At 36.0% G+C, this 24,804-nt stretch overlaps 2 protein-coding genes across 3 annotated transcripts; one reads left to right on the top strand and one right to left on the bottom strand.

Annotated features, from left to right (window-relative positions):
- The first annotated feature begins 2,839 nt into the window (after positions 1 to 2,839).
- LOC135774365 (coiled-coil domain-containing protein 158-like) lies at positions 2,840 to 12,060 on the top strand. Of its 2 annotated transcripts, XM_065284413.2 has the most exons (10): positions 2,840 to 3,008; positions 5,807 to 5,975; positions 6,479 to 6,619; positions 7,631 to 7,743; positions 9,859 to 10,017; positions 11,122 to 11,214; positions 11,299 to 11,379; positions 11,459 to 11,583; positions 11,729 to 11,796; positions 11,921 to 12,060. In XM_065284413.2, exons 1-10 carry the CDS (start codon positions 2,895 to 2,897, stop codon positions 12,037 to 12,039), a joined length of 1,182 nt encoding a protein of 393 aa, XP_065140485.1. In that variant the 5' UTR covers positions 2,840 to 2,894; the 3' UTR covers positions 12,040 to 12,060. The 2 variants fall into 2 exon arrangements, 1 of the variants encoding a protein (XP_065140485.1); XR_010543677.1 differs by lacking the exon at positions 11,459 to 11,583 and having other exon boundaries at positions 11,921 to 11,982.
- Positions 12,061 to 12,566: 506 nt separating this feature from the next.
- LOC135774364 (protein FAM47E) lies at positions 12,567 to 23,661 on the bottom strand. The gene is made up of 8 exons (XM_065284412.1): positions 23,387 to 23,661; positions 17,317 to 17,689; positions 16,431 to 16,579; positions 15,018 to 15,180; positions 14,755 to 14,922; positions 13,487 to 13,609; positions 12,792 to 12,869; positions 12,567 to 12,702 (listed from the first exon to the last, which is right to left on the bottom strand). The coding sequence occupies exons 1-8, from the start codon at positions 23,428 to 23,430 to the stop codon at positions 12,589 to 12,591; spliced, it is 1,212 nt and encodes a 403-aa protein (XP_065140484.1). The 5' UTR covers positions 23,431 to 23,661; the 3' UTR covers positions 12,567 to 12,588.
- Between the last annotated feature and the right edge of the window lie 1,143 nt (positions 23,662 to 24,804).

The following is a 24,804-nucleotide window of genomic DNA, read 5'->3' as shown; positions in this document are numbered from 1 at the left end:
TTTATTTATTATGTATCTATATCATAATGTAATGTATGTGTAGAATAACTGTACGTATAACTGGATATACTGTGATATTTAATATATTATTATATTTATTTATTTTTATTTTATTGGTTTATTTGATAGAAACCATGAACACAGTTGTATAAAATACACCATGTAAATATGCCAGAATGAGTAAAAATAACTATTTCATCTGTAGTCCTTAGGCAGGTAACATAATACAGCATTCATTCACTATCAATGAAAATAAAAACACATAATAGTGACATTTATATTACTATATATATATATATATATATATATATATATATATATATATATATATATATATATATATATATATATATATATATATATATATATATATATATATATATATATATATATATATATAATGGAAAATACCTTGTTCATCCGCCTCTATAATGCATTCAATTTATTGATGAAACTTTATGAGTGATACAAGTATGACAATTGGGGGGAGGAGGCGGAGCATGGGCAAGGTTATGTACCACTTTATATACCAATTTATGTATTGTATCATGTAGGCATGTATATGTATAGACTAGTAGTTAACTTTCTATAGCTATAGAATTATTAGTGGGAATTATATTGACAAAAATCATACATTTTTATAAAATCAACTCTATTCTGGACCCTCATTGGTTGTCTTTAGTATTAAATCAAATGTTTTGTTTAGTAATGAAAGAAGTTAATATGTTGACATTTAAGCATAGGTTACCCTATCAGAGCATTGTGTTAGGTGAAGAAAAACATTTAAGTGAAGCTATACTTTATTATGGTAGTTTATGTATTGATATGTAGCACATGATGGCAAATAAAGTTTTTTTATGTTAAAAATCTTTTAAGTTGAACTCTTATTGCATTGTTAGCCCTCGGCTAAATCCTGTACAATACATGAAATGAAAATTTTATGTTAAAAATTGTGCATGGTCCCATTATAAATAAATAAATAAATAAAAAATGAGAAAATATAAGTCCAAACCTGAAAAGGTGAGACACTGATATATCAATGACATAAAATATAAACGTAGGTCTAGTATTAATTATAAATTAGTTATTTAAAAAAAATTAAAAAAGGCAACAAATATCTATTTTGCTGTACAAAAGGGAGATTAAAAATAAATAAATAAATAAATAAACGCTGGACATCGTCAGAATGACGTTTAACAAGCTTATTGGTTGCCCTGCTGCAGCCTCCGCGGTTGTCATGGTGACGGGACTGAATTCACAAATCAGCTAACAGGTTAGCTACCTAGCTAATGTGATACCATGTTAGTCATTCACACAAATACTGGTGTGTTTTATTTTATAATAAAAGCAGAAATAAAATAGCAGACTATTATAACAAAACTATCTGTATAAAGCGATCAACGCGTCTAACGTGATGTGTAAGCTGCCGTTTTTTTTTAATGCACTGTAACGTTAAGTATTTTGAATTTAAGGGTCTTTCAATTACATAAGATATCCCGTAATGACTTTTTTACAGCTAAAATGAATGGTGTTTCGTGGTTATTGAGTAATATAAGAACTTGAGGCAACAATATGTAAACTCTTACATAACATTGTGTTTTAGAAAATTGAGTAATAACCGGTCATGACCAGAAGGTGGGGATATAGACCGAGAAACATTACAGCTCATAAAACCAGATGAGTGTGGAGGAGGCTGAGAAACAACACCGGGGAGATACTGAGGTAATGAGGAGTGTTACATCCCTTTTTGGGTTTTCCCAGAACTGCAGAACTTCTATCGCAGATGTTTTACATTAACACAGTTTGACTGATACATTTGGTATTTTATGTCTTTAAGTATAAAAGCTTAGTGTTTAAGAGTAAAATGTTACAAATAACATTCACCCGAGTCATAATAGTTTGCTGGCTTTTAACCTTTGAACTGCAAAGCAATGTTGAGCATAGTGTGCAGTTTTTTAAATACATATATCCCAGCTTGATATTCAAAATCCAAAGTTGTTAGTAAGTTGTTGTAGCACCAATCATTTTTAATAGGAACTTAAAACACTTTTAAGGTCACTTCAGGTAACAGAAATGATCAGAAAAGTTGGCAGAGACAGAGCAGCTTGACTCATTAGCCGAGTGAAGTGAGAGAGAACTGATCAGAGATCAGCCAGTACACTCTGTAACTTTTGCATAATAATTCGAGTATCAACCACAAACATTCAGTCAGAATGTTGCAAAAGAGAGCACTCACTGTTCTATAAACAGTTTAATACAAAGCACATTCCGTTTTGTACACTTTATTTTTTATTAACCCTTGTTATGTTGGGGACGTTTTCATCCACTACAGGGTGATTTTGACTCTTAATTTGGCCACAACTTTCAGCAAAGGGAATGAGTTTGGTGACAGATCTTATATTGACACATATTTTGAGAAAATGCTTTGAAACAATACAGCTGCTCTAAAAGTGCTAAATGACATTATAAAACCTTTAGACAAAAGCAATATTGTGCAGTTTAACCTATTTGATTTAAAGTTAGTTTTAAATACAGTAAAAACTAAATACATGCTATTCACAAATAAAAAATCTTCTTATGATAACCTTGTTTTAATTACAACATCCAAAGGTTCTGTGACAGAGCAGGTGTTTCAATACACACACACAAAAAATATTGATTTGATACATTTTTAGAGCAGTTTAATTTAGTGGATGTTTTCGTCCCAAACATAACGAGAGGGTAGTAAATTTGAACATTGCACAAGATTTAACTTGTCTCATCTGTACTCCTATTGTTTACGGTATGTTCTTCGATTAATGTAATCTTTCCCATGCTTTGATTTCAGTGATATTCGATTTAGGACGATAGAGAACAGGAAGATGCTGAGGGTCTGCTGAAGTTCACAAAGAAAGATGAGCTCAAGACTGATATTCGAAGAGCACAGCCTTAACTCGGATATGATACGAGACGAGAACTTCTTAACCAATCAGATCGAGGTGTTGAAAGTGGAGAATCAGCAACTAAAGGTGCGGGAAATGTCAAAATCTTACAGCAAAATTCACTGGATTACATTTACAATCTGTGACATCTGTCACAATGGGCTTTATAACCATACAAAAATAAACACCTGTGAAACTTAAAGGTCACTTAATATAAAAAAAATACTTTTATATGTTGTTTGGACATAGTTGTGTGTCACCTGTGTGTGTGCACAACTACCTTGTAATGATAAAAATCTCCTTTTTTCAATCCTGTAAAACCTTAACAGTCTCATGGGACAAGCTGTAGGCGTTTTCTGAGCAAACTGACATCACTTTGCGCAGGCCCCGCCCACAACCGTCCACAGTTTGGTCATAATTTCTATTATAAATATTCTTTACATAATTCATTACCACACGTTCATCATGAACAATGATTAAGGTGATTAAAACACTGTATGTTTTTTTGGTATAGATAACAGTAAATGGGGAGGGAAGCAGCCGCCCATTTGCATTTAAAGGGATACACACAAAAACAGCACTTCTTCATGCACACCCAAAAATTTGTCTTTTCGACATAGTAAAATGAATGATTTATAGGGTATTTGAACCTGAAACTTAACAGGCACATTCTGGGGCCTGGGACATTGGCAGTTCCCCTACCTAACATCTTTTTATAACATCTCTGCAAGAAGAGATTGAGAAGGAACATTGTGAGTAGATAATTCTTGTGGTAATTTGTACAGTTTCGGGATTCACTAGAAAACTTACAACTGCAATCATACCAACCACATAATTTTAAAGCACTAACAAACACAACATTTTAGCAAACGTGATTTTCCCCACGGGGAGCATTGTCTTAACTAGCTGCGATTCAATATCTGTCTGTAGAGAATGTAGTGTTTAATTTGCGCATGCACCAGCAGGTGGCTCACGTAAATCATCACTGACAACAGAAACAGGAACTACTGTACAGTCAAGCAGTGCTTAAATTGCACCTATTTCATTGCTAAAAACAACGTTGTTTTGTGTATTTGGTATAATACAATGTGTTTGTGTGGTTTGTGGTTAAAAAACACATTCTTTTCCACATACCGTACATTTTTGTAGCTCCAGATTTCACTCTCTTCCTAAAACGCATGGATTTAAAAAGCTGTACATTGTGATTGGCCTGAATACCTCTGACGTCAGAAGGAAACGTGACGCTCCTTACCATGTTTGAAAGATTCGGTCACATTGCAATGCTAACAGGAGTTAACTTACAGACTGTGAGTCCGAATCAGTAGTCGGTATAATGTCGGTCTTGTCTACATCAGCAATCCCAGGAAGTAAACTGTTGCCTACAATCCGTTTGTTTGTTGTATAGTCCAAGAAAAGAGATTTACATTGGAGACTATAACTCGCATCATCGTTTACTTTTGGGTATGTACCTTTTGCATATCGTTAACATGTAGCGGTGCGGGGCAAAAACTGCGGGGTTATTTGTAACACGGACTGTTTACATTGTTGCACAAGGTTGAGCATTTTGCTTTTCCGTTATTTTTTTATACGTTGACAAAAGACGATCTCCTGCAAATTATTGGAAATGTATAATGTTTTTCCAGAGAGTTATTGACGAATGAGTGTTTTGGTTGCATGTAAGTAAATTTTTTTATCATATGATTTCTAAGTTATGTGTGTAAGATACCTAATCCAATGCTATGTCATATTATTCAGTGTCTTGTTGACTAAAACATAGCATCGTTTTGAAATATGTCTGCAGCTATTAGCAACTTTTTTGGTGGGCTTGAAAATATTTTGACCCAGCGGGGCAAAACGCTGCGTTACAACGAACCCCTCAGCACTTACGATATGAAAACCGCTAACGTTAGCGTAATTCTTGCTGTTGTTTTAAATAGGCTACACACGAATGATTGCTGGCTGGCTGCCAACAAAATAATGTGCCTGTCTTATCAAAAATCGTCTGTCAAATTTATTTTTGTTCATATCTTTAATATTGATTGAATAAGGTCACGTCAAAGATGAAATGAATGGCTAAAATCAGACTTTGATGGTCATTATCTCAGAATTTGATTTTGAAACTGTAGTATGGTTATTACAGACTGGGTCACATATAAAAATGTTTTGTCATAATTGTGCTTTTTCTCACACATTTAGATATTTGTATCCATTTATAATTGAACTATTGTTAGAAAAGGGCTGGATGAATGAATACAGTGTGGATACCTGTCTATTATAGACAGATATATAAACAATATCCACTTCAAGTATGTAGACAAAATAGTATTGAAATATTTGCCGCAAAACTTAATTTTTAGCAAGTGTTACAACTAACCCCCTGCCTGTTACAATGAACCCCACCTATGGGGTAAGTTGTAACATTTGCACTTCTGTCACGTTTGGTGTAATTGTCAAAGAATGGTAAGTACTAGAAACAAACTTCAAATTTGTTTGTTTGTTGCTTGTGTAAAAATAGAATTAATCAAACTCAAATATTTTTGAATGATTGAGGCAAAACCAAAAGTGTTAGGTTGTGCCCTGTTCTCCCCTACTAATACACACTTAGATACCAAAGGAAATCCAAAAACGTGAATCGGACAATAGGTTCTCTTTAAAAAATAAAGTGTTATTATGCCAAAAAAATAAAAAATGTAAGTGAAACCATTGTAATCCTGAAAGTATTCACATTTTTACTAAATGTACCTGTTAAAGGATTACTGTTTTTTTACGTAACTGTAACGTATTACAGTTACAATTTTTTTGTATCCAACAACACTTTGCTTTCAGGCTGAGAGTTTAAATTGCACTACACTACTATGTTATCTGTACATTGGTTGTTTTAACAGGCAGCGCTGAGACGAGTGGAGCTCAGACTTAGTACAATGGAGAGCGAGCGAGTCTGTCGGCAAGTCTCTCTCTCAGAGAAAATCTGCAGCGTTCATCAGCTGACAGCAGAGAAACAGCAGATGAGTGCTGAGCTGGGAGTGAAGCAAACCCAGCTCATCCAGATGAAAGGTAAAATAAATGCATAAATGCATTCAACTATACATACATAGTTACAAACTGCAGATCTTATAACTTAATATAGACTGACTTTACAGTGTACAAGGTTCAAAGTACAGTGGCCCCCAAAAAATAAATGTTTAAAAATGAAAAAAAAGGCCAGTCCCTTATTTTATTGAACAAACATGTCAGGTGATATTATACATATATATATTTGTATGTAGTGTCACACAAAAAAGGAAATTCTTTCAAAATTTACTCACCCTCTTGATGTTTAAAACCTGTATCAATTTCTTTATTTTGTTGATCATAAAATAAGATATTTTGATCATAGATGGTAAGCACACCGTTGATGTAAGGGCTGTGTGGGGTCGAAAAAGGTAGTTTGTTGCCTAAGGGCAACTCCATGCCATAGAGGGTTAAAGGTTCTTTATTAAACCATTCATCCAAAAATGGTTCTTTTGTGGCATCATGAAGCACCTTTATTTTTTGAGCATTTATCTTTTTTTTAATAGAAGAAAAGGATGCTTTGACTGAACTGATGGGCCGTAAGAACGGAGAGAACCTTAAACTGAAGACCCAGCTGCAGAACGTACAAGCTGAACTTAACCGGACCAGAAGTTCTTTGAGAACATTGGAGGGGTCTGAAGGCCATGGTACACATAATGCAAAAAATCTGAGGTTTCATCGCAGTGATATTTTAAGGCCACACGTAAAACGGAAAAGCTGAAAGGAATTTTTCGTCTAGCTAAGCACTCGTATACGCACTCGGTGAACTCGATGGGCCGACCGCTGTGCTTTACAGATATCAAAGCTTTCAGGAAAGTTCTAATTACGATCAAATACAAATATAGACATCCATGTTTATTGGTAGCACAGCTGATATAGTGATAAGTGAGGATATTGGACATCCTCCTCAGGAAAAACCAAAATGGGCCAACCGTATATAAAATAAAGGACGGAAGACCGCACGCTGGATGCTGCTGGATTTTTTTTTACTTTCTTTAAGGAGAACCAGCGTGTGGGCGTCTGCAACGTGGATAATGGCAGGAAAACGGCATACTGAGATTATAGATCTGGCCAGTGTAAGTTCACAGACCTCCTCCTGTTATGCAACTATGTGCTTTTCCAAAGTATTCCTGCATGAGTGTTCCAGCATGAGTCTGACATCAGCGCATGACAATATAGTTAAAGAGCATTTGTTTTCACTGTGTGCTGTTAGATAATGCGGCTATGATTTCTCAGGTCAGAACACTGTAAACCTCTATTGTTTAGTTGAGTCCCATTCAATTGTTGGAAGCGGTGAATAGGAATATGGTCCCATATGACGTAAGCCTTGGTCTATTGGTTCGCCAGACAACGTGTCATTTGTACGGCAGACAATACATAGACAATATAGTATAGATAGAGTTATTTTCTCGTGGCCGTGTGATGCTGACATAATAACTTATTCGTCCTAGCAAACTTTACAGATAAAGCCACAGTAATGCACATTTTTATATTTTTATATATTTAGTGAATGTTAATTTACACAGTTTTGGCCCAAATATAAGAAGACATCCATCAGTGCTATTTCATTAACTATTTAATTTTTTTACATTAATAAAAATATTTAGTTTCTTCCTCATCCTCATGTCTGATTTGAGTGTGCTTCATATGAATTTCAGGTGTTATGGTTGCACAGGGGATGCAGAGACAGATCACCGCTAAAAGAGAGCAGATTGATTTTCTGCAGGTCCAGATTCATCTTCTAGAGGAAACCGTAGAGAAGCTTATGCTGGTGAAGTACATTACATTGAACATCACTAACACTTATGTTTAACACACTGTTGTCCTGTTGCTGTGTTAAAAGAGACAATTTTGTTTGCTTAACTGCTAATAAATAAAGGATAAATATCAGGACATAAATGATGCTCGGGCACAATGTTGGTTCAACTTAAAAAGTTACCTGGTTGCCTTAAAGGGACAATCCACGTTTTTTTGAAAATAGTCCCCTGCTTTTGAAAGTTACCAAGGGGAGTATTTTCGGGCATTACGTAATAAAGCCATGGGACAGCAGCAAAGTCCTTGATTATTACGCCGGAATGAAAGTATAGTTCCTAGCCATATCAGCCTATAAAATCACAACTTTTAATTTAATGTCGGTCTCCATACACAATGTAACTACAGAAGAGTCCATTTTTAAATAGGAAAAATATTGAAACTCTCTGGTCATTTTTGAGCGCGATGCTAATGGTCTAATCAGATTCAATGAATTATGCTAAGCTATGCTAAAAGTGATACCACCAGACCCGCAGATCGGCTGAATGGATTCCAAAACGAAAAAAAATCTAATGTTTAACTCTAGTGGAGCTGGAAAATTAGCATATTTTCAAAAAAGTGGAGAGTGCCTTTAAAATTTTGAGTTAATTCAACTTAAACAATATTTAAATATATATATTTAACTTTTCCCCCCATTGAAGAGTTAACTCGTCAATTAAGAGAAAACTCTTCCCTGCCAATGACAAGTTTTTCCAGCAATCCATATTCCCGCTATTATCCACCAGGTTGTGCTCTTATCCAACTTATAAAACCAGGAAACAGTAAGAACTCCATGTATATTTTGATCATCGCTCTGAATCTGATCTTTATCAAAAGTCCTTCACTAAAATGCAATTATTTCAGCTTTTGCACAATTTTTTACTGCAAAAAAAATTGAGCGGTAACGGCAGGGAAAGACTTAAGTTGAATTAACTTGTAAGAAAACCAGGTAACTTACTTTTTTAAGTTGAACCAACAATTGTTATTTGTGCGTTCAAAAAAGTGTGGCACTGTCAAGAAAGTGTATCACTTGCATTTTTTTTTAAGCCATGCCATTTTAATTTTCAAGCAACGATGACGAGAGATTTTAATGCGCTACTCACGCACTTTTTGAGAAGTTTTGCTTCTGCGCACGAAAAACATCTCAGGGCGCAAATAGTTCAGACAGCGAGCAAATAGTGTAACCTAAAGGGCACAATCATTATCTGTTTCTGAGTTACATGGGTAAAAAACAATAAACAAATGGGCCGACTGAGCCAGTAGAAAAAAACCTTAGGGTTGAGCCCTGAATATGATAAGAGTATACTAGAGCAGTGGTTCTCAAACGTTTTGGTGCGTACGCCCCCCAATATCCTGCCAGCAAAACTAAGCTAAACTCCTTGGTTCTTACAAACACAAATTTTGTGTACTTTGAATGCAACTTAAGTCACTTTAAAAGTTTCTGCCAAATGCATAAATAACGTTTCATTGAAATCTCTGTCCTCTTAGGTTTAAAAAACACTGTTTTGCTGATTTGTAGTTTCACTTTTCTATTTAGTGTCTGCCTTTCTAAACATCAGTTTATTGACCACAGAGCACTTTTTCATTGGGCAAATGCACCATCAGGGGTTTTTCGCTCCCATCACCAATTTGCATCAAATATAGATGAGGATTATCAGAAGACCGTGACAGAGAATGGGAACATTGGCCTGAATCTTAGAAATCAAGGAATCGAAACGATATCTGCATTTCCAGACTCTTCATACAGTGTGGCAGCTATGATGTGGTGTACGAATAAGTTTGGGATGAAAATAATAGCAAATTGTGTCTCCCATATACAGTATAGTTTAAGCAATATATTACCTCAGGTTTTAGTGCATGCAACTTGCTATAGCCTTTTGCCTATATCTATGTACATCTGTACATAAAACAATTCAAATACTTATCTCAATATTTATAGGGTTGCAAGTACTGAAAACCCTGCAGATTTTGCTCTACTTTTTTATTTTATTTTTTATCCTAACAGTGAATTAACACCAACTTTATGTCTGATATGTAAGATAACTTATATTTGGGTGTATGCATGTATAATAAGTGTGCTATGCATGTGTCACAGGAGAAGCATCAGCAGGCATTAGAGGCTCAGAGGCAAGAACAAGAGTTAATGTCAGAGAAAGAGATCAGGAAAACACTGGAAGTTGAAGTGAAGGCATCACACACACAACAGCAAGAGCTCAAAGACAAAGCAGAGAAACTGGAGGCATCATTATACAAGGTGTGATACCAGAATCACTTTTGGGTTTTTTAAAGGATTAGTCCATTTTCTTTAAAAAAAAATTCCAGATAATTTACTCACCACCATGTCTTCTAAAATGTTGATGTATTTCTTTGTTCAGTCGGGAAGAAATTACGTTTTTGAGGAAAACATTCCAGGATTTTTCTCATTTTAATGGACTTTAATGGACCCCAACACTTAACAGTTTTAATGCAGATTAAAATTGCAGTTTCAAAGCACTCTAAATGATCCCAAACAAGGCATAAGGGTCTTATCTAGCAAAACGGATGTCATTTTTGGCAAGAAAAATAAAAAATGTGCACTTTAAACCACAAAAGTGCCAGCGCGAACTCACGTAATTGACGTAGAAAGGTCACGTGTTACATATATGAAACGCACATTTGCGGACATTTTAAACAAAAAACTGACACAAAGAAATTAATTAGTATTATTCGATATACAACAACGCTGGAATGGTGCTCTTTCTCCACACTTGTAAACACTGGGAGTAGTTTTGCATACGTCATTCGTGACCTCTTGATGTATTATGTGGGGTCGCACTGGCGCATCACAGGACCGAAGGAAGACAAGTTGTTGTGGTTTAAAAGTGCACATTTTTTCTTTTTCTTGCCAAAAATGACAATCGTTTCGCTGGATAAGACCCTTATGCCTCGTTTGAGATCATTTAGAGTCCTTTAACTGCATTAAAACTGTTAAGTGTTGGGGTCCATAAATGAGAAAAATCCTGGAATGTTTTCCTCAAAAAAATAATTTATTCTCGAAAAAACCATCAACATTTTGGATGACAGCGTGGTGAGTAAATTATCTGGATTTTTCGTTAGGAAAATGGACTAATCCTTAAAGATTTGCATTGTAAACTAAGGATGCACCAATATAAAATGCATGTGCTGATATTCGATTACTTAGAATGCCATCTACTGACACATATACATACCGATAGTTTTGCTTTTTACAACTTGTTTCAAATTGTCATGAGATCCAAGATGTGCAGAGACAGATCATACAAACGGCAGTTAGTATGGCCAATATATCGGTGCATCCCTATTGTAACCATAACATTATATTTTATTATATCTTGTACAGATTTCTGACAGTTTTTCTGAATGCCAAGATTTAATTCAAAAGCAAGAACATGACATTATGAGGTTAAAACTGCAGCACGCTTTAGATCTGAAGGTGATGATGCAGTTTTTTGTTTCTTTTTTTCTGATTGTATGTTATTCTTTTGCTGGTATGTTATCGTATGTATGTTTTAATCAGGAGTTGCAAAGCCAGAACCTGCGTAATGTCTCCAGATCTCCAGTCGGGCTCCATCAGAGCAGTTTTAAGGACCTATTGGAGGTAAGAAAACAGTCCTGTTTCCTCATACGTGCTGGGATATCTGAATTGACAGGATGTACTGGAATGGATTTCATTCCAGCTGAAAGTTTGTGAACCCAGCATGGGGCTAAAGAGGTTCGTAAGTGAGCGGCGTGATGATGAACATGGATCGCATGTGGGCACAAGCTTCAGGAGAAGATCTGAAGAGGACCGCCAGTATAGACTGTAAGAGCTTCATTCAAAAGAATATGGAGCAAAGCTTGCCTAAAAGGGAATTATGTGATGCAAAAGCTTAAATACATATTGCAAATGATCCATTGTTCCAGTCAGGTGCATTTAATGTATGTACTGTTTGTGTGGCATGTGACAGTGAACCGAGCTCTTTCAGAAGCGCTAATCATGATAAGCAGAATCGGAACAGTAGATTGAAAGAAGACTGTGAGTTTGTGCTTCTACACACATTTATTATGGGAAAGCAACATATTTGGAGTTTTTTGATCCTTAAGAGATTGCAAGATGATGTTAGATGAATAGATAAATAGTGCTGTTTCTTGCTTTACAGATAACACATTAGATCTTGGTGCGGGACGGATATGCTCTGGGCGCAGATCTCCTGTTTACGCTCTTCTCACCTCTGACCTTCCAGCTGAAGGAAACTATAGGCCGGACAATGAGCTTTAACACTTGCACACCCAATGAAGTGATTTATTGGACACAAAGCAGGAGACAGACTCAGTTTTACTCTGTCATCAGGTGTCAACCAAGATAAGGTAAAGACATTCATAATGAGGAATCATGGTCAGCAAGACCTCAGTTTTGTTTGTTTAAGAAACAGACTGAAGAAAAAAGTGCTTGCATTTTACGCATTTCATTATGGAAATGAAGATATTTATTTGGTTTGTGATTGAAATCGTTTTATAGGAAAAGTGTGTCATAAAGGACCAAGACACTACACAAGAATGCATTACTCTGCCTAATTACAAAAAAATTTTTATTGAATATTTTAGAGATATTGATCTTCGTTCACTAAAAGCATGCGCTAGCTGACTTTAGGTCGGTTCTTTTTTACAAACAAAAAAACCCCTTGCAACTCTAACCCGGATGCTGCATGTTTGTTTTTAATGAACATTTTATGAATGAATAAAAAACAGGAATAGAAACCCTTGCCAAATGCGCTCTAGTCAAGTTTTGTGAATAAAGTGAGAATGCAGAGGATTTATATTATTATTATTAGTAAGTAGATTTCTGCTGGGCTCTGCCTTTAGATGTGAATGTGGAACCAGCTGAATTTGAAGATCTGATTCTGTTCTTCTGTTCCTCTTCAGAAAACAGAACGCTGAGAAACTGCACATAACATACAACATAATAATAAGAATAATATTAATATATACTCTCATTACATTTCTGTAGATCAGAACAAAATATGTAGATACCCTCGGCATTTCAACTCCCTTGTTGATAATGTACTGCCTGAACGCCTGGATGCCATAACTTTGCTTCAGCTCCTTATCCTAGAAGGATCATTAAAGGGATAGTTCACTGAAAATGAAGATTTTTTCATCATTTACCAACCCTTGAGTTGTCTCAAACTTGTATACATTTCTTTGTTCTTCTCTTTGGTCTGTTTACAAGTTGCTGCCGGCATGGCTCATACATTGAGATGTTTACTGTGGCTGCACAGTTCGTGACTTTACTAATCATAGCTTACCTCAATTTTTCTTGTTATACAATTTGTACACACTTTTTCTCTTGCGACCTTAAGACATTGTGAAAAATTACGGTGAGAACGCGTGCTTCAATGAATGGTTGAAACTGTAGACCACCACACATATACACCTGAGCATGTGCAGAAAGCGAACCTTGGGACGAGCACGTACAATGGCCTTACATCAACATATCATCAGAATGATTGACAACTGGGATGACCAATAGTCTTGATGATCCACCCGGAAAAAGAAAATCTTCCGCTATACATTGAATCCATGATAGTGCCCCAGATCTACTTGGTTACAAACATTCTTCAAAATATCTTAATTTGAAATTTTACACAAGTTTGAAACAACTTGAGGGTGAGTAAATGATGACAGAATTTTTGAGTTTTTGATGCTTTATGTGTGTTTATACTCGCCTGCTCACTCAACAATACTTCCAAGTCCAGACTATGCGTGATATCTGACGGGGTTCTCCAAGTCTCATTATCAGTCTTCTTCTTGCATGTTTTGGGAGCATTAGGTCTGTTTGATTCATAGGCCTGACAACATTTGAGATGAGACAAAGGGGCACATACGCAGTCATAGGTTTCAATGAATAAAACAAAAACAACCATTACAAAATATACAGTTTTGTGAGCAAGGGCTACCACAATGGATAAAACAATCTGGATGGCTTCTTTTTGATATAGTCTACTCAAAACTTTTTTGTTTTACTTGTTGATATATTTTAGTATTGTTTACAATGTTAACATACGTAAACCAAGCCAAGCTAATATAAAAAATATGTAATAAATAAATGAAAGTGATTTGGCACCTCGTTGGAGAGCCTTGGTCTAGGATATGTGTGTTTATATATATATTCATCTCCTAGACATTCTTTAAGAAAAATATCTATACAATAGGGGCTTGACGAGACAAGACGAGACACAAGATTTGGTTCAGAGACGAGATTTTAAAAATTTTTAAGAAATCCTCAATGATAAACAAAATGAATGGGAAACTGAAATCACATTATTTTGAAATGTTTTAACTAATCTAGGAGGAGTGTCCCTAACAATTATTTTGCTAATTGATAATGAAGTAATTTGATAGTTTTTGGTAGTAAAAATGCACCCAAGAGAGCAATAACCTTTAAAATGACATAATAATGAAGATGCAAAAATAATTGGTTCAAATAAAGCATCAAAACAAGTACACACATTACAATAATATGTACACACAGTTAAAGACAGAATATAATGCATGCACATTGCACTGGAAAAGGTTTAGCCAGAAACTTAACTTTATGCTGATATTAAGGACAGTGGATGTTTCTGACAGACAGCTGCATCCCCGGAGGTCACATATGCAGGCTGCATACGTCATCAAGCGATCGAGGATTACATTTGCAAGTCATAAGCATATTACAACAATTTACGATTAACTAAATATAATAGTAAACTTTATAATTGTTCATATTCTGTAATAAGATTGTCTTTATGTATGCAGTCTACAAATGCGACCTCCAAAGGATGCAGCCTTTTGTTTGAGAAACGGTCAGCATTTCACCTCCACGAGAAATCTTGTGACAATTAATTTCGCAGCACAAGATCTCGTCACACCCCTACTATATATAGTACATACTTTGGTATATCTAAATGATTTCTGCAATGATATCAAAAACAAACAAACATATTTTACCAACCTTTCTCAATTTCAATGTGTCAGTAGTTAAGTCTGCAGACCTGTAGATTATTGCTGGGGTTTTATTACAGTCTGTCATTTTAACAGGGGTCAATCGGAGCGTCTTCTCATAGTCACTTTTAAACAGGTCCAGAATGTCTGACTCTGTCAAATCACTGGTGTCTCCACCCTAAAATTACATTTAAAATCACTAACTTCATACATTTAATACCTAACCGTCTCAAACACATGATAGTACTTTAATGTTTGCACTAAAAATAGTACCAGGGTATTTATCCATTCACAAAAGCGCCTGGCAATCTTCAGCTTTTCATCTTCTTGCAGGTTTTTACCAATGGTCATCTGATCTTTGAGATTAATCTCTTTAGGTCTCCTCCATTTATAGGGATTTATTGTAGTGACATTTTCACATTTCTCCTTTCGAGGTCTTGGAAAATGTAGAAAATGTTATTTCAGGAATGGTAGGTATATGGTAGGTAAATACAAAACATGTATTTGTGTAGTATAATCGCTTTTTGAAACAAACTATATTTAACTTAAAAAGTCCTCTGTCTTATCCGTGATGAGACTATTCAATTCAGAAATACACTCACCTTAAGGATTATTAGGAACACCATACTAATACTTTGTTTGACCCCCTTTCACCTTCAGAACTGCCTTAATTCTACGTGGCATTGATTCAACAAGGTGCTGAAAGCCTTCTTTAGAAATGTTGGCCCATATAGAAAGGATAGCATCTTGCAGTTGATGGAGATTTGTGGGATGGCCATCCAGGGCACAAAGCTCCCGTTCCACCACATCCCAAAGATGCTCTATTGGGTTGAGATCTGGTGACTGTGGGGGCCATATTATTACAGTGAACTTATTGTCATGTTCAAGAAACCAATTTGAAATGATTCGAGCTGGGATGGACATGGTCAGAAACAATGCTCAGGTAGGCCGTGGCATTTAAACAATGTCTAATTGGCACTAAGGGCCCTAAAGTGTGCCAAGAAAACATCCTCCACACCATTACACCACCAGCCTGCACAGTGGTAACAAGGCATGATGGATCCATATTCTCATTCTGTTTACACCAAATTCTGACTCTACCATCTGAATGGCCCAACTGAAATCGAGACTCATCAGACCAGGCAACATTTTTCCTGTCTTCAACTGTCCAATTTTGGTGAGGTTGTGCAAATTGTAGCCTCTTTTCCCTATTTGTAGTGGAAATGAGTGGTACCTGGTGGGGTCTTCTGCTGTTGTAGCCCATACGCCTCAAGGTTGTGCGTGTTGTGGCTTCACAAATGCTTTGCTGCATACCTTAGTTGTAACAAGTGGTTATTTCAGTCAAAGTTGCTCTTCTATCAGCTTGAATCAGTTGGCCTATTCTTCTCTGACTTCTAGCATCAACAAGGCATTTTCACCCACAGGACTGCCGTATACTGGGTGTTTTTCCCTTGCTTGAAAACCATGCCACACTCAAAATTGCTTAAATCACCTTTCTTTCCCATTCTGACATTCAGTTTGGAGTTCAGGGGATTGTCTTGACCAAGACCACACCCCTAAATGCATTGAAGCAACTGCCATGTGATTGGTTGATTATATAATTGCATTAATGAGAAATTGAACAGGTGTTCCTAATAATCCTTTAGGTGACTGTATGTGCTCAAAGGAATTTTTAGAGAAAATTACATTGCAGTGATGAAAGGCTTCTCTTTGACGGATACTGAAGGTGAGATTTCACACTGTGGTCCGCTGTCTTCATTTTTTGGAGAGGTTGTGGCCAATTCTTTGTTCACACTCATATCAGGATCCAGGACTGACAACACCTGGTCAAATAACTTTTGAAAGAAATCTGGATTAAAATCGAATTGCCACTCCTCATTTTATCTTTTGCATACTCAAAACTTTCGTAAGCCACAAATGCAATGCTGGTCAGAATTCACTATGATTTTTTTTAGTTTAGCAGGAACCATACAGCTTTTCGTCACCATGTGTGTACTTACCCAGTTTGAAATCGCATACTGTACCATGTCTGAAATTATGTACTAAAAGTATATACTGAAATAAATGAAGTACCTACTACAGTACTTTCTATCCATACGTTCTCGACATGCTACATCTGCCATGTTTTCATTGTCGTGACCCATTTGTTTGTTCATCTCTAGAACAAATGCTAAAATCTGTACAACTTAAAACGATGGGTAGTACATTTCTTAATACCTATATTACCTACATTTGAAAAGAGTGGGAAGCTTATGGCTTTCTCATTTTTTTTTTTTTTTTTATTTATAATCGGGTATTTCTTTGCACACTGAGGATTTGCATGTGCACTTAATTTTGCATGCTGATTTTTACATACTATTGTGTGGAAGTAGGCGAGAACATGCTCAAGGGCTTTGCATAATGACGATGCAAAACAAGTTTCCATCTCCAGCGATTAAAAAAACAGTATGGCACTGAACTTAGAGATTTAAAAAAAAATGTCTGAGTGATCTATCTGGTTAAGGGCCCGCCATGATGTGAAGTTTAAAAATCCTACATCATCAATGAAGATTGAAATAAAAAAGTGGGTTACCTTTGATGTCATACCGCTCTCCAAGTGTGGATAAAGAGCCAAAGGATGTTGTTTTAGTCTGTGCTCTACAGCATCAATGAACCCACGTTGGGTTTGACTCTGTGGATTCAGCTTTGAGAAACATGCCTGATCTTTACTTAACCTCTTTGGCGTCAACTTCACTGAACAAAGGTGCTTTGGCATACCGAAGACTGCAGGGGCAGGTCCGGATTCACACCGGGTGAACAACTCTTTATGGACAGTGGGGTAACCATCCCTAAAATCATTCAGTCCAGGAGAGAGAAAACGCCACCTTCGACCATCTAATGCACCAGAGAGTTGTTGCTTTTTGCGAAGATCCTGAAGATATTTGGTCTGCAGTCTTTCCTTATACCTGAAGACAAAATAATTGTGGTTATGGTGCACTATAAGTTGTGTTGCCATATCCTAACTGTACGTTCACACCGCCGCAGACTTGAGCTTCCAAAGAAGCACAGGCCGCCCGGTCAAAGGCGCTTGTCAAAAAGTATGGAGAAGCTTGTTGACACTTTAGCCGCTCTGATATCTATTTTCTCTGAACTAGATGCCCAAAACGAGACGCAGATGGATTTGACGCTCCTTGCAGCTGAGATAAGCCAGCTTTTTATTGTACATGAATGACTTCCGGTAACTCTGTGGCGGGGTGAACGTACAGTTATAATTAATTAAAGGAATATTCAATTTTCTTAAAAGAAAAATCCAGATAATTTACTAACCACCATGTCATCCAAAATGTTGATGTCTTTCTTTGTTCAGTCGAGAAAAAATTATGTTTTTTGAGGAAAACATTGCAGGATTTTTCTAATTTTAATGGACTTTAATAGACACCAACAATTAACACTTAAATCAACACGTAACAGTTTTTTTCAACGGAGTTTCAAAGGACTATAAACGATCCCAAACGAGGCATAAGGGTCTTATCTAGCAAAATGATTGTCATTTTTGACAATAAAAATAACAAATATACACTTTTAAAGCACAACTTCTCGTCTAGATCCGGTCGTGATGCGTCAGCGTGACCCCACGCAATACGTCATGATGTCAAGAGGTCACAGAGGACGAACGCGAAACTCCGCCCAAGTGTTTACAAATGTGTTGAAAGTTGTTGTATGTCAACTGATACTAATTAATGTCTTTGTGTCAGTTTATTGTTTACAATGGTCCGCAAATGTGTGTTTTATATATGTAACACGTGACCTCCCTACGTCACTACGCATTTACGTTAGGTCGCGCTGGACCGGATTTAGATGAGAAGTTGTGGTTTAAAAGTGTATATTTGTTATTTTTATTGTCAAAAATGACAATCGTTTTGCTAGATAAGACCCTTATGGCTCGTTTGTAGCGTCAGTAGCTGTGGGTGGTGTAATGTCAAAAGTGAATCAAAATAGCATGTCTAATGAAACTGTTTATTGGGGATTAAAAAGATGGAAAGTGTGAATTTTTTCCCATACCATATTTTTATGATGTTTATATAAAACTCCACGTACTTATCTTTATATGCTATTTACACCCCTCAAAAACGTCATATCATTTTATAAAGTAGAAAAAGTGACGTATTTGCCAATGTATGGCATCCCATACTTGGAATGTGACCTCTGCATTTAACCCATCCAGTCAATAGTTGAACACACAAACACCTGGAGCAGTGGGCAGCTATCACTGCTGCGCCCTTGGAGCAATTGGGGTTATGGTGCCTTGCTCAGTGGCACCACAGTTGCAACCCTAACTGCCCAGTTAACTTAAAGGCCCTGAGCAAGACTAATGTGGTTTTCCTTCTTGTGTTGACATATTTCCTGTTCAAACGGGAAGCCTGGATGGGACATATCAAAGGTTACATCCTCTTTTAGTATAAATATCCAATGGGCTTACAGCTAATAACCATAATTTGTTACTTGCTAGTACCTAGCAAGTCGGTATACTTTAAAGCGCAATTTCATTGATAATAACAGTGCTATTTTGTGTATTTTTTATAATACACAATTTATGATTCAAAAAACTAATTATTTTCCACATACTGTACATTTTTGTAGCTCCAGATGTCCCTGTCTTCCTGAAACGCACTGATTTTGTACAAAACTCATTGATTTGAAAAGCGCTGTGACCCTGACTGGTCAGCTAATCTGTACGTTGTGATTGGCCTGAATACCTCTGACATCAGCCGGAAACTTGATGCTCCTTACCCTGTTTGAAAGATTCAAAATGCAATGCTAGGAGTTTACTTACAGGCTGTGAGGCAGGAGAAATTATGATTATGCCGGTCTTGTCTACATCACCAATCCCTGGAAGTAAACTGTTGCCTTTAATCCGTGTGTTTGTTGTAGTCCAAGAAAAGAGATTTATGTTGGAGATGATAACTCACGTCATCGTTTACTTTGGGGTACGCACCGTTTGCATATCGTTAACATGTACTAATACAAACTTACACACCAAAGGAAATGTTAAAATGTGAATCGGACAATAGTTGCTCTTTAAATGTTTTATCCGATTAAAGTACAGAAGGATATAGATGGTAGGATATAGAAGACAACAATTTCTGTTTTATGTTTCAAAAGATGAACTCAATGTTAGCTACAGTTACATTACAGTAGCCTATATCATACAATTCAAAACCATAAAGTAATGGTCATGAGCATGATTCATGTGATATTAAAGGGGCGGTGAATTTGTCGATTTTATTGTTTTATACTGTTGTCTGAGGTCTACTTATGACGTTTGCGTGGTTTTTATATTCAAAAACATCAAAAACAATAAGTAAAAGGCTATTTTGTAACATGGATTAGTGGCTCTCTGGAGAAAAGATTCGTTTGAAGGGGCGGGCTGCATTGAAGACCTGGACGTAAACACCCACTGCTATGATTGGACGGCTTCATTCCCCGTCATTACATGTGGGAAAATGTTATAAAAACATTAATGTGTGAAAATAGCAGCCGAACACAAATATGTTTGAACCACAAAAGATTCTGGGTGCTAAAGATGATACACATAAATGACAATACGTATAGTAAAGTAGAAACAAAACTTTAAACTCGACGTGACTAAAGTACCGTATACAACACAGTAATTGCGCATCAGATTATAAACTGCAGCTGATTAGCTCTTATCAATAACTTTGTATATTTCTATTGTTCGTGTGAGGTTGCTCTTAGATACACTTAACGTTACATACCACAGTTATATGATAAAAAAGCTTTGTTGAGTGTTTGACCGTTCAAACGCAACTTGCCTAAATTACCGTATACAACACAGTAAGCGGCATCATAATCTAAATTGCGGCTGATAAGTCCTTCCTTATCACTACCTTTGCATATTTCTACCGTTAAATTACAATCATATTCTTAAGTGTTGCACCTTTATTAATCGTTTAATGTTTTTAGTAAATTAAAACAGTCAAACATACGTGTTTAGACACGGATGTTACAACAGGACATATCAAGCGATCTCTTCTAACAAAGCAATAGTGAAACGCAGTAACTTAAATAAAGTAAAATGTCTTACTTGCTGTGTCATTTTTGTCAGATCCAATATTAGTGGTGCTTTAAATCACAGTCTCTCTGCAAATCCAGCATCGACTTGCTTCTTTACAAGTGATTCCGCACAGTACACAAGGTAATCAAACACTCCCCACGCGAGCTGGAACTCTTCAAAAACAACCTTTATCCACGCATTCCTAATGTTATTTTCCGAGCCTCCGAATTAAAGTATTCAGCTTCTGTGTTGTTCCCACGCGGTTCTTCCACAACCCAAGACTTCGTTACCATGGTTACTCTATCATAACAGATCAGCGCGTCAAAATAAAAGTTTATCAGAAAAAATGTATTTAAAAGTCATTTTGGTTACATTTGGCAATCTTTAAAGACATGTTTACTGATTGAGACACACGTGTGTCACGCAAAGCTGTGGGCGGGGCTACAAAAGTGGTCCTTGTATCTGGCTATGGGGAGGTGCTTCAATTCTACTTTGACGTCATATTTCTCCGATTTCCACACTTGGTTGTAAAACTGGCTTGGTGCCAAAAACTGTTATATTTCAGTAGCACAGACGTTTGCAGGATGTTCATTTAACTATGATGACCTCTTATATAACAAAGTATCAAGTTAAAATTGAGTATTTGATTCACCGCTCCTTTAAACAAGCTCACTTTCCCAACCACAGTGAGTTCATGACTCAGTTCATGTAAATTCGTGTAACTTTATCTTACTTTCAGTAATAATGTGTTGGTTGTGTGTGATATCTGCAATGGCCATTCATTTAAACATTTGTGAGAGTAAACACCAAGTAAATACAATTGTGTTTGATTTGCTCTGCACACACTGAAGATAAACTTTAGAAGTAACGTGATGGCGTGACTATTGCCAGGATTCTGTGTGTGTTCATGGTGTAGCCTGTTGACTCCTATAAAGGAGTTTAATATTACATCAATCCTTCATATTGGATAGCTTATTCATTTGGTTGAACTCCTACACACCATTAACTATTAACTTTTAATCAAAATCATAAGATCAAATGTTTTTTGCATTTATATGGCATGGCAAATTAACGTGTTTAAAACAAAAATACTTGCACGGATAAAGCAGGGGCATTGTACTGGTAATTCTTTTTTAGGGTATGATTTTTCCCAAGGGTCTCCCAACTTCAACTGAGACATCTAGACATAACTGGAATTTCCTCTGAGCCAAACCCTATGTAAAGCATTTATGTGATGTTCCAAGGGAAGCTCCGGTTTCCCAGAAAGACAAACACATTATGTAGGTTTTGAGACGGAGCCTGCAAAGGAGGGGTTCTCCCTTTGATGCCTATTGTGTTAGAAAGTCAGGCACATGTAAAATAGATGACAGTACCAGTGATACATTTTGAAAATTTTACTTGGCACTGTGTGAGTACAAGATGATGGTATAAGATAGCATAACATGATATAACATATCCAAAGCTGTAACTGTATCTGAAATCACATACTCTCTTGTACATAGCGAGCTCAAACGGTATGTGAAGTATAAATGAAATCCAGACGTACTACATTTGCTGTGTTGTTATTGTGACCTACTAGCGTTAGTTGTGTTGCGTCGTCTCACTTAAAAATCTTCTCCCAAGGCCTAATGGGATAGCAAAGTGTTCATCAAATGCCACTACAAGATGTAGGTCACCCAGGTACTTTTCACCTACTATTTAAAGAGCAATTATGGTCTAATTCAAGATTTTACATTTCCTTTGGTGTGTGAGTGTGTATTAGTACGTTAACTATATGCAAAAATGTACAAACCCCAAGGTAAACAATGACGCCGTCATCAATTCCAGCTTAAATCTATTTTCTTGCACTACAACAAACACACGGATTGTAGGCAACTTTACTTCCAGGGATTGGTGATGTAGACAAGACCGGCATTATCATAATTCCTCCCGCTTCAGACTAACAACCTGTAAGTTAAATCCTGTTGTTAGCATTGCATTCATTGTGACCGAATCTTTCAAACATAGTAAGGAGCGTCACATTTCCGGTGGACATCAGTGGTATTCAGGCCAATCACAACGTACAGATTAGCTAGCCAATCAGGGACACAGAGCTTTTCCGATAAATGAGTTTTGTATAAAAACAACACTTTTGAGGAAAGCAGGATACAAAAGCTGGAGCTACAAAAATGTACGGTATGTGAAAAATAATGTGTTTTTTAACCATAAACCACGTGAACACATTGTATTATGCCAAATACACAAAATAACGTGTTTTTAGCAATGAAATAGGTGCACTTTAATGGGTACTGTGATCGTTGATACGTATTGACGGAAGTGAGTAAGTTAAGTTTGAATTTTAACAATGTTTTGGAGCACACAAGTGTACAGAAATCCATAAGTGTACCGTATTCATACTAAAAGTCAAACAACTTTACTTTTGACTTCATGGGGACTGAATGCATAACATGTTACCATTGGATAATGGCATCTCGAACCACCTCAATACCCTAGGACTTGAATTAAAGAAATGTATAACATAATTAAAGTAAAAATAAAGATGTAACGTTACGTATAAAATGGTCGAAGTAAACGCCTTTGAACTTACCACGGAAACTTGCTGTTCTCCACCGGTTCAGTTTTCAAAGACATTTCTTTCGTCTTTACTGATAGTTCAAACTTTTAATAAAACGTGTTTAATGTTTAATAAACGTGTCATTATTGTGCTGAACGCTGTTTTAGTCTAGATTCGTGAGTGAGGTGCTGCGCGTGGCTCGTTGCTATGGCATCCCGACAGCACGAATGGCGCGCTGGTACTTGTAGTTCCTCAAGTTAGTAGTTTTTCCAGAAGCGAGTTTTCACCACAAGAGGGAGCTTTGTGATTATGTTAGAAAAGCAACAATGTAGCAAACTGACAAGTGATCTGTCTGGTCAAAATATAGTGTTAAATGTAAAATGATTTGTTTATTAAATATTTAAAAAAACATTTACATGATAGCATTAGATTTATTTCTAAATTAATTTATTTAGCAACTATTTTGCATTTCTGTTTTTGAAAAAGGATTTCAAATGCTTGATTATAATAAAAAATTATTTAAAAAAAATATCAAAGCACCAACTTAGTACATACATAGGCCTATATTTAGGTCTATAGTACTGTATCCTGGAAAAGTTTCCCTCTGTTTCACTATGGAAACAGGAAGAGAAGACAATGGTATTTACATTTCGCCTTATAGATTTGTGTATGTTGAGAATAGTTTTGCATTCATTATTAGACAACTTGACTTGCTTCAGGCACAACGATTTGAAACAGGACGTGGCAACAACAGCACTAAAAATTCTGTCTGCACTGTTTTTTCTGACTTTTCTTATAACATGCTACTTGAAAATATGACAAAACCAGTGACCTTTCAGCTCAGTCAAGCTAGACAGTGTTAGCTCATAATAATTTTGTAGTATGTGGGTCAATGATAAAACAAGCTCCTAAAAACTTATTTTTCAAAACTCTTTTAAAAATGGACGGAATACATATTTTTAAATAAGGAACAATGTGTTTAAAAAGTTTGTTTATTATAACAATTATAGACAACATTTGCTTGCATTTATTAAAACTAAAATTATTAGCTAAATGATTAGCTTATTACAATTATTTAGCTTAATGTGTTTTTTTTCTAAGAGTCATTCATAGCAGTTGCACATTTTGACTTTCCTCTGCAATGACCTCTGCAATGAATTTACATTTTACAATGACTTCACCTTGGATGCTGAATGATGTAATATCATGTTTACTGTCTATACTTGTTACCTTCTTAATTAAACGCCCATGGTTGTGGTTGTACTAATTTGATTTTTGAGAACATCCAAATTGTTGTACAAAAGTTTTTCAACTTTCCTAACATCCAAACAACTACTAATATCCGTAAATATAATTTGTTTATAGGAAAGGTTTTGATAATGCCTATATCATCCTTTTATTTATTTATATATATATATATATATATATATATATATATATATATATATATA

This window comes from Paramisgurnus dabryanus, chromosome 5 (assembly GCF_030506205.2).
Source record: "Paramisgurnus dabryanus chromosome 5, PD_genome_1.1, whole genome shotgun sequence".
NCBI lineage: Eukaryota > Metazoa > Chordata > Actinopteri > Cypriniformes > Cobitidae > Paramisgurnus > Paramisgurnus dabryanus.
Note: the sequence above shows the minus strand (reverse complement) of the source record. Positions and strands in the feature narration are given on the sequence as shown.

Bases quoted from the DNA above. Each gene is read 5' to 3' on its own strand.
- LOC135774364 (XM_065284412.1), bottom strand. From the start codon at position 23,430: ATGTCTTTGAAAACTGAACCGGTGGAGAACAGCAAGTTTCCGTG. The intron at 15,181-16,430 runs GTAATTTTCTCT...ACATTTTCCAAG, and splicing joins AAGCCTTTCATCACTGCAAT to ACCTCGAAAGGAGAAATGTG. The intron at 13,610-14,754 runs GTTGGTAAAATA...AAATGTTGTCAG, and splicing joins ACACATTGAAATTGAGAAAG to GCCTATGAATCAAACAGACC.
- LOC135774365 (XM_065284413.2), top strand. From the start codon at position 2,895: ATGAGCTCAAGACTGATATTCGAAGAGCACAGCCTTAACTCGGATATG. The intron at 7,744-9,858 runs GTGAAGTACATT...CATGTGTCACAG, and splicing joins CCGTAGAGAAGCTTATGCTG to GAGAAGCATCAGCAGGCATT. The intron at 11,380-11,458 runs GTAAGAAAACAG...ATTTCATTCCAG, and splicing joins GTTTTAAGGACCTATTGGAG to CTGAAAGTTTGTGAACCCAG.